This window comes from Quercus robur, chromosome 8 (genome assembly GCF_932294415.1).
Source record: "Quercus robur chromosome 8, dhQueRobu3.1, whole genome shotgun sequence".
Taxonomy (NCBI): domain Eukaryota; kingdom Viridiplantae; phylum Streptophyta; class Magnoliopsida; order Fagales; family Fagaceae; genus Quercus; species Quercus robur.
The window spans coordinates 61,968,047-61,982,679 of NC_065541.1; the positions used below are offsets into that span (position 1 = coordinate 61,968,047).

The 14,633-nt window shown below is 33.5% G+C and overlaps 2 protein-coding genes across 4 annotated transcripts; both read left to right on the plus strand.

Moving 5' to 3' along the window:
- The first annotated feature begins 3,662 nt into the window (after positions 1 to 3,662).
- On the plus strand, positions 3,663 to 7,732 carry LOC126697510 (receptor-like cytoplasmic kinase 176). The gene is made up of 6 exons (XM_050394521.1): positions 3,663 to 3,948; positions 4,780 to 5,105; positions 5,450 to 5,585; positions 5,713 to 5,855; positions 5,948 to 6,071; positions 7,059 to 7,732. The coding sequence occupies exons 1-6, from the start codon at positions 3,876 to 3,878 to the stop codon at positions 7,520 to 7,522; spliced, it is 1,266 nt and encodes a 421-aa protein (XP_050250478.1). The 5' UTR covers positions 3,663 to 3,875; the 3' UTR covers positions 7,523 to 7,732.
- A 2,461-nt stretch (positions 7,733 to 10,193) lies between these two features.
- On the plus strand, positions 10,194 to 13,890 carry LOC126697512 (transcription initiation factor TFIID subunit 11-like). Of its 3 annotated transcripts, none has more exons than XM_050394523.1 (6): positions 10,194 to 10,307; positions 10,903 to 11,186; positions 11,602 to 11,689; positions 12,153 to 12,252; positions 12,499 to 12,631; positions 13,486 to 13,890. In XM_050394523.1, the coding sequence occupies exons 2-5, from the start codon at positions 10,909 to 10,911 to the stop codon at positions 12,621 to 12,623; spliced, it is 591 nt and encodes a 196-aa protein (XP_050250480.1). In that variant the 5' UTR covers positions 10,194 to 10,307; positions 10,903 to 10,908; the 3' UTR covers positions 12,624 to 12,631; positions 13,486 to 13,890. The 3 variants fall into 3 exon arrangements, with proteins under 3 accessions (XP_050250480.1, XP_050250481.1, XP_050250482.1); XM_050394524.1 differs by having other exon boundaries at positions 10,201 to 10,307; positions 10,856 to 11,186; XM_050394525.1 differs by having other exon boundaries at positions 10,207 to 10,307; positions 10,906 to 11,186.
- Positions 13,891 to 14,633: the final 743 nt, after the last annotated feature.

A 14,633-nucleotide genomic window follows, 5' to 3' on the forward strand; every position in this document is an offset into this window, starting at 1 on the left:
CATATAGGACAGCTTGCAGCACATGCAAGGTGTCAATGTTGGTGAAATAGGTTGTGTAATGAAAATTACAATTAACTAAAATATTTGGGATTGAGATGGGACTATGTTGCGGTCTTACCTGATTGACAGTCTCTGTTGGTCGAGTTACGTGTCTGTGATTCAATGTGTGAAGATAAGAGGGGGACCAATGTTATAATTATAGGGGTCTTGTGATAGAGTGAATGTGAGATAGACTTCGTTGACCACCGGGCCTTGTTGCCAAAATGATACCCGGTTCCTTAAGTGACCGCTAGCTCGAGGGCTTAATTCCTCTGAAATAAATAATTACCAAGCAAAAAAAAAAGAAAAAAAAAAAAAGAGATAGACTTCGTTGGATACCAAACCTGGAGGCTTGCATATATTCTATAGTCACAGTTAAAGACTATTATCATTGACTTGTTAAAGAGGTTCCGAGAGGATATATTTGTGGAAGCAGTCAAAATATTGTCTGTTTTTGTTTTTGTTTGTTGGGTTTCCAATTCACTCAAGTACTCCATTGATAAATTTTCTTATCATCCAATATAAGATCTAGTTTTGAAGTTGGAATCTCATTTACGTTAAAAAGTAACTAGTATCTTAAACTAATTATAAAGAATAATTACTGTAAATCGGATGTTATATATTGAAATGAGCAATGCAATAACCACAAACAATTATATAATTTTTGTCACAACTTGCTATGTGATGAGTTATATTGTGACGAATTATGAATGATAAAGAAAAAGTGGTAGGTATTCTCACATTTCTACCACTCATCATAATACAACTCACCACATGACAAATTGTGACAAAATTTGTGTGATTATTTATGATCATAACAGTTGATGAAGTAATAAATAACCAAGGTAAAAGTAATTTTAGAACCACTTTAAAAGCAATCATTTTTACCATAACTATTATATCTAGCATAGTATAACAGATTGTTTGTCAATTTACACAACTTCTTTTTTCTACCGCTGAAGTCTGAACACAAAAAGTAATGATTTTCTTTATGGCCGTCGTATAATTTTTGCCAAGGAAAATGATTGACTGACATGTGGGGGTTATTTATAATGAATTAATTATAGGCTGATTTGTTCTAGATCATCAGTATAGTTGTAGGACACGGATGCTGTTGATGCAAAAGAGGAAAGAGAATACCGAACAAAATGATGATGGTACGCGTGAATGAATCTTATAATCACAAGTATTGGAAAACGTACTTCACTGCTCCTTTAAAAGTCCACCGTTTGGATAGATTAGGTCGCACTGTGTGACGAGCATTTCCCTTTATGATTTCGACACATAATTCGACCCTTCCCACCTACAAACTACAATCATAAATTTATAATTGAATGCATAATAATAATAAAAAAAAAATATATATATTGTTAAAATATATATATATATATATATATATTTCATTGATTTGACTGAACCCATCATGGTTCGATTTGATGACATTTACCTATATATTATTTTGTTCTTCAAAATTTTCTTGTTAATTATGCTCTTTTCCCAGTTATTCTACATTTTTTTAAAAGGAAAAATGACTACCGGAAATTCTGAAGAGTTGTTTTTGTTTTTTGTTTTTTTAGTTTTTAAGCTAAATGGAAATTCTGAAGAGTTGTACATGATAGACTGCAATTTGGATGGCATGAATTTTTTATTATTTATTATTTTATTTTTTTTAATATGCAAGCCTTTTACACCTTTATTAGAGAGACATCTAAATAAAGCCATTTTGACTAAAATAAAACCATCACCCATCTAAGCCAGCGTGCGTTTGTAGTAGTGTTTTTGTTTTCTTTTTCCTTTCCTTTTCTTTTTCTTGATTCAAGCTTATTTGTTGAATGTAGACTAAAGTAGACAATATTTTTCTTCTCTAATCTGGTTGGAGTGTGTTTCAACAGATATTATGTCTTTTGTATTGGTTGATTTTTCCTCTATTGATTAATTTATCAGCAAGTATCCATTTCTCAAAAAAAAAAAAAAAAAAAAGGTACAATTGTACTTTTATAAATGCGGCTTTATTTGGCTTTACATGAACAAAAAAATTATTTGAACTAAACTTATTGCACACAAACTATCATACACATTTTTTTTTTGGGGTTTTCCACAATATTTTCTCAAAATTTTCAATTAAAGACTAAAAAGTAACTGAAATCATAACTTATAAAACAGTTTGTGTATAATAAACATTGCTTGATCCCAAAAAAGAAGAAGAAGTTAATCTTAAGTCTAATCTTATTCATATATATGATCAAAATTGACCTTGACTGGTAATCAAACAGCTGAAGACCAACAAGGGTCATGAATTATTGTCGCCATTTGCTTGGAAGATCATAGCAAAGCCAACAAGAAAAAGGATAAAGCTCCAACCATCATTGCCATTTTCCCAACCTCTTCCTTCCCCCCTGGCCTTTTATTTCTCTCTCTCTCTCTCTCTCTCTACTTGGATGTAAATTTACCAAACAAGCTGATAAGTCAGACTCTTCACGTTAGTCCACCTTGATGTTCTAAAAAAAAGAACTTTCCGAGAAAACATACACAAAGATAAGTCCAAGGTTTTCACTGCTTTTCCAACACGCCGCTCTGCTATATATCTCTAGAATCTTGGGCTTTTCTTTCCTTTTCAATTTCCTATTCAACTTGGCGATCATGCATGTAAGTGACAGCTAATACCTCACGCAAAAAAAAGCCTTTGCTTTCACACTTGGGAGTACCTGTTTTTTGTTTAACCCTCACGGCCTCACCAGGCTTGGTTAGTTTGACTTTTGTGGCAGTTGCATGTTGTTCACATTTATTTTTTCTATAGCATTTCAATTCCGAAGCAGGTGGTGATGTGTCTAATGGAGACGACAGACAAGCTTTCGATTTCTTGGCTCGTGCTATTATATAAAAAATTCCTTTTCATCTTTTACCTTTCACCTTTTCAACTATAATTAACTAAAATAAGGGATAATTGCACGTTTCAATAGCCACCACCCACATGGGATCCAAATCCTGTACTAAAAATGGCCGTTTAGTTCATCAATAAAAAAAGAAAAAAAAAAATTTGCGAGACTTCTTTTTTTATAAAATTTTTCTTAAAATAATTTACTAATGCATACCTTAAGAATATAAATTAGTAAAACCCTAATAAAAATGCCCGTCTTGAAATAAGGGGACAATAATTTTTATAATATTCTTTCTCAATTATATATTGAGATGTAATTTTATAATGAGTTTTACTAATGTATGCTTTCAAGCATTCTTTAATAAACTATTTTATAAAATTTTTTTGTAAGAAAATGAAAGAGTAACTAACCTTTATGATAGTTTTTTCAATTTTTCATAAAAAAATTTCTTAAAATGAAAAATTACTAAATGCCTTAAAGGCATTTATTAATTGAGCTCTTTTAGGATTGATTTTAGTAGGTAATAAGAATGAACTTGAGAAATGAATCTATAAGAACATTATGTTGTTTTATTAGTTAGGAAAAAGATTTTGAAGATAATTATGTCTCAAGTATTCTTTATTTTGAAAAGATTGAAGGATTATAAAGTGAAATGACAATAAGAATGATTGGTGTAACTTTTAAGTTACTATGCTTTATAAAGCAAAATTTGTTGTATAATGAAGAATCCTTCTCTGCCCATTTTATTTGTTAGAGTTTGAAAGGCTTTATTAGTTGGTTTGACTTTACCTGCTTGCTGCAAGTTGTTCCCACTTGACACTCACAGTTTTCTATTTCCCACAGCCAAAGCTGTGGCTATGTCTGTGTAAAGTACTCAAAACAAAGCTGCACCGTGTGTCCTTTTGAGAGGATATACCGATTCTGAGAGACAGTGAAGCTTTTTTCAATTTAGAATTCATGGGTTCGTGCTTTAGTGTTAAAATCAAAGCTGAGAGTCCTCTTCACGATGGTATCCTAGCTCGCTGTTTCAGTACGTACCTCACTCATCTTATTCTTTCACCTGTTCTCTGCTAAGAAGTTGCGGCTTTTGATTGTTGAAACATGCAATACAGCATCTCTATCCTGCTTTCTTTTTTGAATAGTTTCTGATAAGTTTCATTGGGATGGATCTTTGTTTTTGGTTTCTCTGTGACCGAACATTGATGCTTTTTTGTTCTTTTTGACCGGTTTATGAATCTTAATTCTAAATCTTTATGTAATTGTTGATTGAAAAAAAAAAAAAAATTATGTAATCGTTTGCTGTCCAAGCTACATAGTTGGCTTGATTCAGGTGAGGCTACAATTGTTTTTTCCTAGTAATATTGATGACAACAAAATCCTTAAATTCAAAAGTTGGAAAACCAAATGAATGGTTAGAAGGTGTTTGCTTGAGAGTTTTCTCTGTCTCTCTATCACAACACAAACACCCCACACTTGTTTTGCAGTTTTTTCCTATGGATTGGTAAAGTTGTTTAGGATAACAGAAGTTTTTATTTTTTATTTTTTTGAATCAATAGATTTTAGCTGCATTGGAGCTTGAGAAAACTAAATCAGCTAAAGTTTCTACCTTATAACATTTTCAATTTGTCATATAGATTTATTGATATGGGCTTTATTTGATCTTTTCTGTGGTTATATTTGGCAACCAATAGAGGCTTACTGTTTCTGTACTGAATGAATTTGAAGAGAAAAAAATGGGGTTTTCCCCTACTTCTTTTAGTTTTACCAAATACAAGTTGATGATAAGTTTGTAATAAGATCTCTCAATTCTATGCCGGAATTCTAGATTAATTTATTTGTCACATGACATTGATGTTTGCAGGGGTGAGTTCAACATGTGGTCAAAAAATTGGGAATGATTTGAGCTGTTCAAACAGCAAAATCTCATCTGTCTCGGTGCCTTCAACTCCTCGGACAGAGGGCGAGATCTTGCAGTCCTCCAATTTGAAAAGTTTCACCTTTAACAATCTCAAAACAGCCACCAGGAATTTCCGTCCTGACAGTGTATTAGGTGAAGGTGGTTTTGGTTGTGTCTTCAAGGGATGGATCGATGAGAATTCATTTACAGCTGCCAAGCCTGGGACTGGCATAGTTATTGCCGTGAAGAGGCTTAACCAAGAAGGTCTCCAGGGTCACAAGGAATGGTTGGTGAGTGTTACTTCTACTTTTCTTTGGCTGGTTTGCATTTTCTTGATACCTATCTAAGCCTTTTTGCGTTGAACCTTAACTGTATTTCATGAGTCGGGTAGTAGGGTAGAGCCAAGTATTTTAGAAATCTATTAGTATTGGAATGTTATGGTTTAAAAACTTGTAAGGGATTCGATGAGCTTCTTTTCAACAATGCAATAAATTCATAGGAAGTCTTCAACCATTCTTGCTTTAGGTAGGTTTTTTTAAAAAAAAAAAAAAAAAAAAAATTATATAGATGGTGTTGCACATTATATCTTCAGGAGTTACAATTGATTAATTTTGTGGATCCTCTTCAACTGTAGGCAGAAATCAACTACCTGGGGCAGCTTTATCATCCTAATCTGGTGAAATTGATCGGTTACTGCTTAGAGGATGACCAACGGCTTTTGGTGTATGAATTCATGCCTCGGGGCAGCTTGGAGAATCATCTGTTTAGGAGTGAGTTATTAATATCCTTCTCCTTTATTTACTTTCACTATTTTAATGTACTCATTGTTTATCTATTGTTAAGGACCTTAAACTTTTCTGTTAAAATCATAATCTCATTTTAAAGATCTTGGAACAGGGGCTTCTTACATTCAACCACTTTCTTGGAACTACCGTATGAAGATTGCACTTGGTGCTGCTAAGGGTCTAGCATTCCTTCACAGTGATGAAGCAAAAGTCATTTATCGTGACTTCAAAGCTTCTAATATCCTGTTGGATTCCGTATGTTAAAAAAATTTCAATTCTTCTAATTTTAAGGCATCTAGAGAATTCAGTTGGACATGTTCTAACCCACTTTTCATTGTAAATGGCAGAAATTTAATGCAAAACTCTCAGATTTTGGGTTGGCCAAGGATGGTCCAACAGGTGAAAAAAGCCATGTCTCTACAAGGGTCATGGGAACCTATGGGTATGCAGCTCCCGAGTATATGGCCACAGGTACCTTAAACTTTACAGATTTTTGTTCATGTTTGCATATTGTTTAACTTTATAAGCTTGAAGTATTGCCATAAGGTTTATCTATTGTCCTCGCATAGCTGTGCCAGACACAATTACTTCATCACTTGCTTCTTGTTTTCTTCACTGATCCAGGCCTCTATTTTATAAATAGGATAGCTAATGGCATATTCATTAACAGTGACGTATTTTTAAATTATAAAGCACCAATAGGTGTTTACCTCTCACTTCTTTTCACACTTAACAAAGACTCTTAGTTTGGATTTTCTGTTTATTGTGCTGGGTAATTTTCTACCTGTAGTCCTTAAATTAGATCACAGACCACCTTTCAACATAATTTTGAGATTCATTCCCTCACCTTCCATAAATTTTCAAGAGATGGTACCTTCGAATTTTTGGGTAAATAAAAACTTTATGTCCACAAACTGTCTGCATTAAGCACACCCTTTCTCGAGCTTTCTGCAATCAATTTTAAGTCCCGACTCCAACTATCTGCAAAATTTTCTAAATTGTTATTTGACCTGCAATTGTATTTGTGTTTTTTTATACATGCTTGATGCTTCTGATGCGAATACATGAAAAATGGAAAGATAATATTATTTTCCATCAAACTTCTGGCTTCCCAAAAAAACTTGACCAGATTTGGTTAGTATACCTGTGGCATTTGAGGAAGTTGTAGTGAAACTAGTCTTCTCAGGTTATTCTGTTTGTGACTTCAAGTACAATTTGGGTACTATTAAGTCCCAAGTTACTCACTCTTAACTCTATTTGAAGCTTTGTAACTCAATTTCTCCATTCCAACTTCACAGATCTCTATTTTTCACTTTCATGCACATGTATGTAATGCTTCAAACTTAGCCTTGTATCTTGTACCCGCTGTATGGACTATAGAGCTCTTGGTGAATGCTTCAGTTTACTCTGTAACTTTCTATATTGGGATTTGACACAGTTCATTCTATTCTCATGAAGGTCATTTAACTACCAAAAGCGACGTTTACAGTTTTGGGGTTGTGCTCCTAGAAATGATATCTGGTAAACGAGTAATGGACAACAACAGGCCACCAGGGGAACAAAATTTAGTTGAGTGGGCCAAGCGTTACCTTACCAGCAAACGAAAAGTTCTCCATGTTTTTGATGCTCGTATTGAAGGCCAGTATTCATTTGGTATAGCACTGAAAGTAGCCAACCTTGCAATTCAATGTTTATCAGTAGAACCCAGGTTCAGGCCAAACATGGATAAGGTCGTAAGAATATTGGAGCAACTTCAGGACTCCAATGACGTTGATGGTTCTGGAAATGAAATCAGCCCCACTAGCAATTCAAGCAATGGTCCGAAGCATCACAGCCAACCTTGCAATTCAAGTGTAAATGAAGCTTCTAATGAGACAGCTGCTTCTTCTCCTGGGCCATCCGCTCCTCACCTTCAAACATAAAAGAAGAAAAAACATTCCACACATATATATAATGCTATAGCCTTAACCTATACTACATTTATTCATTCAAAGGAAAGAAAAGGAGAGGGGGGGGGGGGGGTGGTTATTTGGATGAATACCATATCTTGTGCTCAGAGTATGTATACCACTGTTGATTATTGTACAGTTTTTGTTTAGTTAATGATATTAGAACAACATTTCTTTGACTCATTTTCTTGTTGTGCCTGAAACATGGTAAACATGAGGAAAGCCTTGGGGCCATTTACATGATTTTGCACCTTTTTTCTAACTGCATATGCAACATAGAAATTTGTAAGCAAGAAAATTGTTGGATTGCATAATTGATAGTACCCTTTGGGTATGGTGTTATGCAGTAACATGTCCTAAAGTTATATAGGAGTATTAATTATGATGTGGCATTTTTTTTATAAGTCATATAATTATAGCAACTAGCAAGAAAGGATGGATGGAAATATCATTCCATATGAGGAAACTTAGATTAAGCTTTTCATAAACAATCAAAACTTAGATTAAGCTTTTACACACACACACACAAATAATTAGATTTAATAAATAAATTTAAATTATATAATTATAATATTGTTTCATATAAATGGAAAGGTGTTATTAAAAAGACTTTTTAAAATATATATATATACACACACTAATCAATTGACTTTTTTTTTTTTTTTTTGAAAATTAATCAATTGACTAATTTGAACATATCCAATAATATTAATAAAAAAATGCACACCCCTATTCCATGGGAACACTTTTAACGTGTTACATTAATTGTGCTTTTGGATACTAATTATTTTACTGAAAACAATAAAAAAAATATTTTTTGGTTACTATTCATTAATGAATTTACTGTGCATTTGCTTTGATGCAATGTTCATGTCTCTTGAACAGTGCACCGGTGCTGGACTTAAAAAAAAAAAAGGCCAAAAACGCAGACGTGAACATGTTGGATGTAGACGCAGCCTACCCAAATGGAGCTTAAGTTTAAATTATTATATAAGATTATAATTGTAACACTTTTTTTTCTTTCCAAATATAAGTATAATGCCTATATTATTGAAACTCAAATTTTAAGGTATTATTGTGAATATTTATCAATTTTATTGCTTTTTAAGGCTCAATTAGTCTGAAATTGACCAAAATGGACCAAATGAAATGAAATGGACCGAATTTGACAAAAGTGTATTGAAATGGACCAAATTAGACTGAAATTGACCGAATAGACTAAAGTTGACGGAAGTGGATTGAAATAGACTGAAGTGGACTGTACCAAACCGAAGTTGACCAAATTAAATCGAAGTGAACCTAATGGACTAAAGTTGACGGAGGTGGACTAAACTGGACCGAAATTGACCAAAGTGGACTAAAATATTACACTGATATGACTTAACAAGAGCTTAGTGACAATAAATATTACGTTTTAACTTTTAAAAATCATACAAAATATAGTTGAGATGAGTGAATGGTGAATTAACATAGTTGAGTTCAAACCAATAGATAAACTTTCGGGTTAAGTAGTGTTCGTATATATTATATCATATAGAATATCAAAAAAAAAAAAATGTTATATCACATATGCATCCAAGTTTAGGTATTTAGTTTATCTGTACTAATATTTAAGGGGCTTCACCTATTTGGATTGGACATTTTTTTGGTTCCAAAATATCCTTACAGACTAAATTTAAGTAGAGATAAAGCTTGATAATAACATAGTAAAAATACATCTTTAACTCCCACGTGTAACCTTGCCTACAAAATAGGCAATCTTTAATTCCCACGTTTAACTCCAGTTGATTTTCAAACTAAGCATTACTCCACGTTTTCACTTTTTTTTTTTTTTCCTTTATCAAGACTTAACTCAATTTTTTTATGCATTAAAAAGAAAAACTTAATTTTTTTTTGGGAATACCCTGGTTCCCTTGCTCCTTAATATACTGCCTACAAAATAGGACAACTGTCACATTATTTTTTATATTTTTTATTTTAATATAGAAACAACTGTCACATTAGTTACTCAACTTACTCAATTTATTTCTTCCTCAATTCCTCTCTCAGTTCCATATTCTTTTTCTCTACACTATCATCATCATCTTTTCTAAATTCAAAATCCAAAAAAGAGAAAACTTTACTTACAAAAACAAAAGTGCAGTTCTAATTGTTCCGGTTCAACAAGTATGTCAATGTACATTACTCTTTTCTATTTTATTTTTATAAAGAAATCATCCGCCTTCTAACTATTTGGACTTTGAGTCTTCTTCATTTCTTTATTTTCTTATGATTATCATTTTTTTAATATGTCTTTGTGGGTTAAACCTTACTCATTACTTTTCTTTGATTACAATAGCACGGTACTTATCTTTGATTACTATTACAGTAGAACATAGACTGAATTTACAACACAAATTGTGCAATTTGAATAAGTATCAAATTGTGTAAAAGAAACACAAAAAAAATACTTTTACCCAAAAATGTAGTAATTCTAAATTATAATTGTTGCAAATTATTAAACCTTTACCAAAAAAAAGAAAAAGAAGTCTGTGATCATCCAAGTACTTGATAATGGGCCGGACTTTTTTCGAACTTAAAAAATCTCAATATTGAGGCCCAGTCTAAAAATAATAATAGGAACTCGAGCCCAATACCTATCAAATTCTCAATATATATATACAGTTGGGAAGGCGGTTTCAACTTTCAAGTTCCAACTCCGCTTCACAATTCACATCACAATTCCATCATACAAAGCAATCGCTCTCTATAACCCTAGGTATCAACATCTCTTTTTTCTTCATTGCTAATGGTTTTGAATTTGATTCGCAAACACCACACCGTTATACACGTTACATGTTTGATAAAATGCCGTATATAATTTGTGCCTACTAAGCTTATACATTCTCAAATGGACTAGAGCTTTGATAATACAGCCTCAATTTGCTGGGTTCAGTACATGAATGTTATCATATAGAATAAAGCCTTTAGATACTATCAAATACCAAATCCAAAAACCCAACTCAATGCTGCCAAAATGTAATTCTGTAGGGAAACTGTATGTTGGGTTGGTTATAGTTTGTGCTTTACATGTTTGTTATAGCAATATAGCTTTTAATACTATCATGTTGGTTCAATTTTTATATGCATAGAGTTTGATACTAATTTAGTGGTTGGTGAATGTGAAGACAATTGGGGTTTGCTAGATTTTGTATTTTATATGTTTGTTGAAATTCTTGAATGAGATTAGGGAAGAGGGTATTCTTGTTAATTGTTTGCATTGTTATTAGGCTATTTAGTTTGTAATGTACGTGTTTTGGTACGTAGATCTTGTTATGATCATTGACTGATGAGGTTATTATCATTGGAAAAAGGAGACAATGGAACCGAGGCCATCTGTGGACCCGTTTGAGGTGGCATTTAAGGATGTAGAAGAATTGCCACCTGATTCCCCTACTGCTGATTCTTTGGACATTGAAAGTCATATCCAGACTCCCGCTAATGTGTTAACACCGCCAGCCGTGATAGCGTCTGCTGGGACTAATGCATCCACTGGCAACAATGAAGATGAGGATGAGGATGAAGAGGATGATAATGTGGATGTCAACATCAGAAATATTTCGTATAAGAGTGACCCTGACAAAGCTGCCAGGACACAGTATGTAGAAGATTATTTGAGTTCTTTCTGCTATGTTTTGCAGACATATACGGGAATGTTACATTTTACTATGATAAAAGAAACCAAATAAGCTTGTCCTAATTGCAAGTTAAATAATTGTAAGAAATGGAATGTACTGGATGGAGGATCACCCTCCATGCCTTTCTGATATACTTGCATCTGATGTCCTAACTGCATAGTTACTCATTATCTAATAAAATCTACACTATTATTTTCTTTTAAAAAAAGAGGGATTTTTTTTCCCAACTTTTCAGAAGTTATAGTTGATGTAAAACCAATTTAATGCAAATCAAAATATAATAGATGGTTTAACTTTATGGAGAACTGATAGAGATCTTGCTTTTTTGCGTTTATTATGGAGAATTACAACTACATCTTGCTCTGTACTTTTCAGGGCTATCCTCTCACGGTTCACAGAGGAACAGATGGAGAGGTATGAGTTCTTTCGGAGGTCTCGATTTAAAAAATCCGACATGAGAAAGGTATGCTTTTTGCCTTGTTCTATATATTTGCTGTGAATTTTCCTTCACTTTTCCCTTGTATTCTGTCCCTTGTAGTTGGGTCTTTGTAAGGCTTGGTCAAGTTGAGTTATTGACCACCCAAAATACCTTTTTACTTTTGCCTAAAAATTTATTGGTTCCTCCACTTATGTGATCTGAGTCTTGGTATGTTGAGGAGCCAGCCACCTATAATGAAACACTTCCATTGGACTGAGTGTTGCCAATGAACATGTTCCATGAATGTGTGAGGGAAAAAAGAAAATGTAGAATAACATAGTCTGGAGACAATAATTTGGAGAAAGACCTTTTAGGCTTGTTGACCTCTTAGTGGGCATTTTTATGCAGCTTTCTTGAAGTGCAGCAATAGAACTGGTAGGTGATTAATTAGTGCAATTAAAGTTTTCCCTAATTTTTTGTTTTTTCCTCTCATATGGTGAAAGTGTAGTTGTTACTGAGCATCACTGGAATGCGGGCAGTTTCCGAGCCAATGATAGTTGCAGTGTCAGCGACAGCAAAAATGTTTGTTGGTGATATTGTTGAGACTGGTATGCATATATTATACAAATTTCAAAACTTAAATTGGCATGTATTTTCCAAAATACAAGTGATCCCCTTTGGCAGTGGTAGACCTAGCAACAGCCTTTGGGGGCTATTGATGCTTTCTCTATCACGTTCCCCCAGAATCACATGTAAAGCTAGTGCACGTCTTAGTCTTATATAACCATATTTTCAGATACTTAAAATTCGTTCAGTCTTCTATGTATCCTCTGTTGATGCATTTCTGTTTACAGCTAGAGTGGTTATGACTGACTGGAAGGATTCTGGGCCTATTCGGCCTTGCCACATTAGGGAAGCATATAGAAGACTAAAGCTTGAAGGCAAAGTACCAAGGAGATCAGTGCCAAGGCTCTTCTAGTGGATGGGGTGAGATACACAGCTTTTGCGCCTGATTGCTCAGGTTTTTAAATTAAGGATAATGATCTTTCATTTTGTAGTTATAATTCTCTCTCATCCTCTGTATGTTAGGTCGTAATTTTTTCTTTTTATAACCCTAGCCAATAGAGTGGTCTTTTACCTTGCCCTTAAATATTTGTAAAGGGGGACTTGAGGGCTCAATCTCTTAATTTTTCCCGATTGAGGGACAGCTGAATATTTCTAAGCCACATTGCTAGTTTTAGTTGGATTGCTAGGCCAAATGGCCACTGGTTGGTGGATAGATTTTTGTGAAGGCATATTAGCTTGAAGTTTTGGTAAAATACATTTATTTTTTCATATCAAGACATAGATGACAGCTGAGGTTGGACTGTGATGGATATTGGAGGTGGAAATTGCAGCTTAGGTTTCTACGTTGTGCTGGTTATGGCAAAAGACAGAAAGCAAATGCATAACTGTTCAGTGAGAAAAGCAAATCTACAACTGATGCTAGGATATGAATAAAGGTGGTAAATAATGAACCAAATGCATTGAGAACTGCTAGAGTTTCTATTCCTGATAAAAATTATAGATTAATTCACCTTAAAAGAAACCTTATATAAGTATATTTTGGGTGATTTTGAGTCTGTAATCCTCATTTGCATACTCGTTGATTCATTTCACTGTTTTCAATTTTACACCATGTGTATTAAATTCATTTACTTGTTTGGTAAAAAGCTTTTTTTTTTTTTTTGTATGGATAATTTGATATATTAATCCTCTATTCTTTTCTCTATTCATTTTTCATTTTATTTGGATCTTTTTCAAAATTTTCTTATCTATGCTTTCTTTTGCCTTATTTTCAGATCAGGTTGCAGTCTCACGGTTGGATACACATCAATATATAAAGCAAAGGCCAGGATTTTTTGTTTTTGTTTTTTGATAAGTACAAAGGCCAGGATTTTTAGCCTTTGTGCTTGGGAACACCTCCTTTTCCAGTACATACTACATACCAGTGTAGAAAGTTAAAAATACAGCTGAAGTCTAATATAGTGTGACGAGCAATGACTGACAATTAAGATTTCTGTCACTAGACTCACTACTCACTATTAAACAAAAAATTGCAAGTCTCAAATGTTGCCCTTTTATTGTCAGTTTGTCACAAATATATCCAGGCTCATCATGAACAGTTTTGTACACTTCCCTTTCATACATTGAAAGCAGTTGGTGTGATTATGTCATACAAGCTGACTCCATGATGCATTCCTCAATTGGCCTTGGGTTTACAAGAATTGATTTATGTTACTATTATCATTAATGCTGATTAAGGAGGAGAGCATAAAGTTTACAAATGTAATCCCAAGCCATCCTTAAAATGATCTGATTGACTAATGCTTAGGTTGCTTGTCTATGTGTAATGCTTTTCAATAGGCAAGAATTAACGTTAACTTATTTTAAGAACCATTGTCACAACTGTGCTACAACTTGTCAACTCTAATAAAAACAAACGGTAAGCTCTTTGCTCTATTTGCTTGCAATGCTCTACCTATCAAACATGGCAACTTGTGAGTGGGGGAATTTTGAACCCACATGGACCAACCATTTTTTTTTTCATCACTCATAACTTGCTACGTAGGTGAGGCGAGTTGTGACCAAAGTTGTGAAAATTTTTTTAGTAGTAGACTTATTCTTTAAGAACCACTGTGCTATTCATCTAAAAAAAGAAAAGAAAAAAGAACTAGTTGGCTGTTTTTTGCTGTATTTTTCATTGAAATGCTCTAATAAAATAGTTCCATAATATCATTCTCTCATGAGAAAGTACATCGTACATCAAATATAAGCATCTTTTTAGAGTGTATGAGATTCATACTTTTTCCCACCCCAAAGTGATGACGGGCACCCCTAACCCGATTTTCAACCCCTTTCTGTTGCCATCCCCCCATATAAGATAATTTTTTTTTCCAGAAGAAGAGGATGGTTTTCCCATTTTATACCCACGGTCGATTACTACATT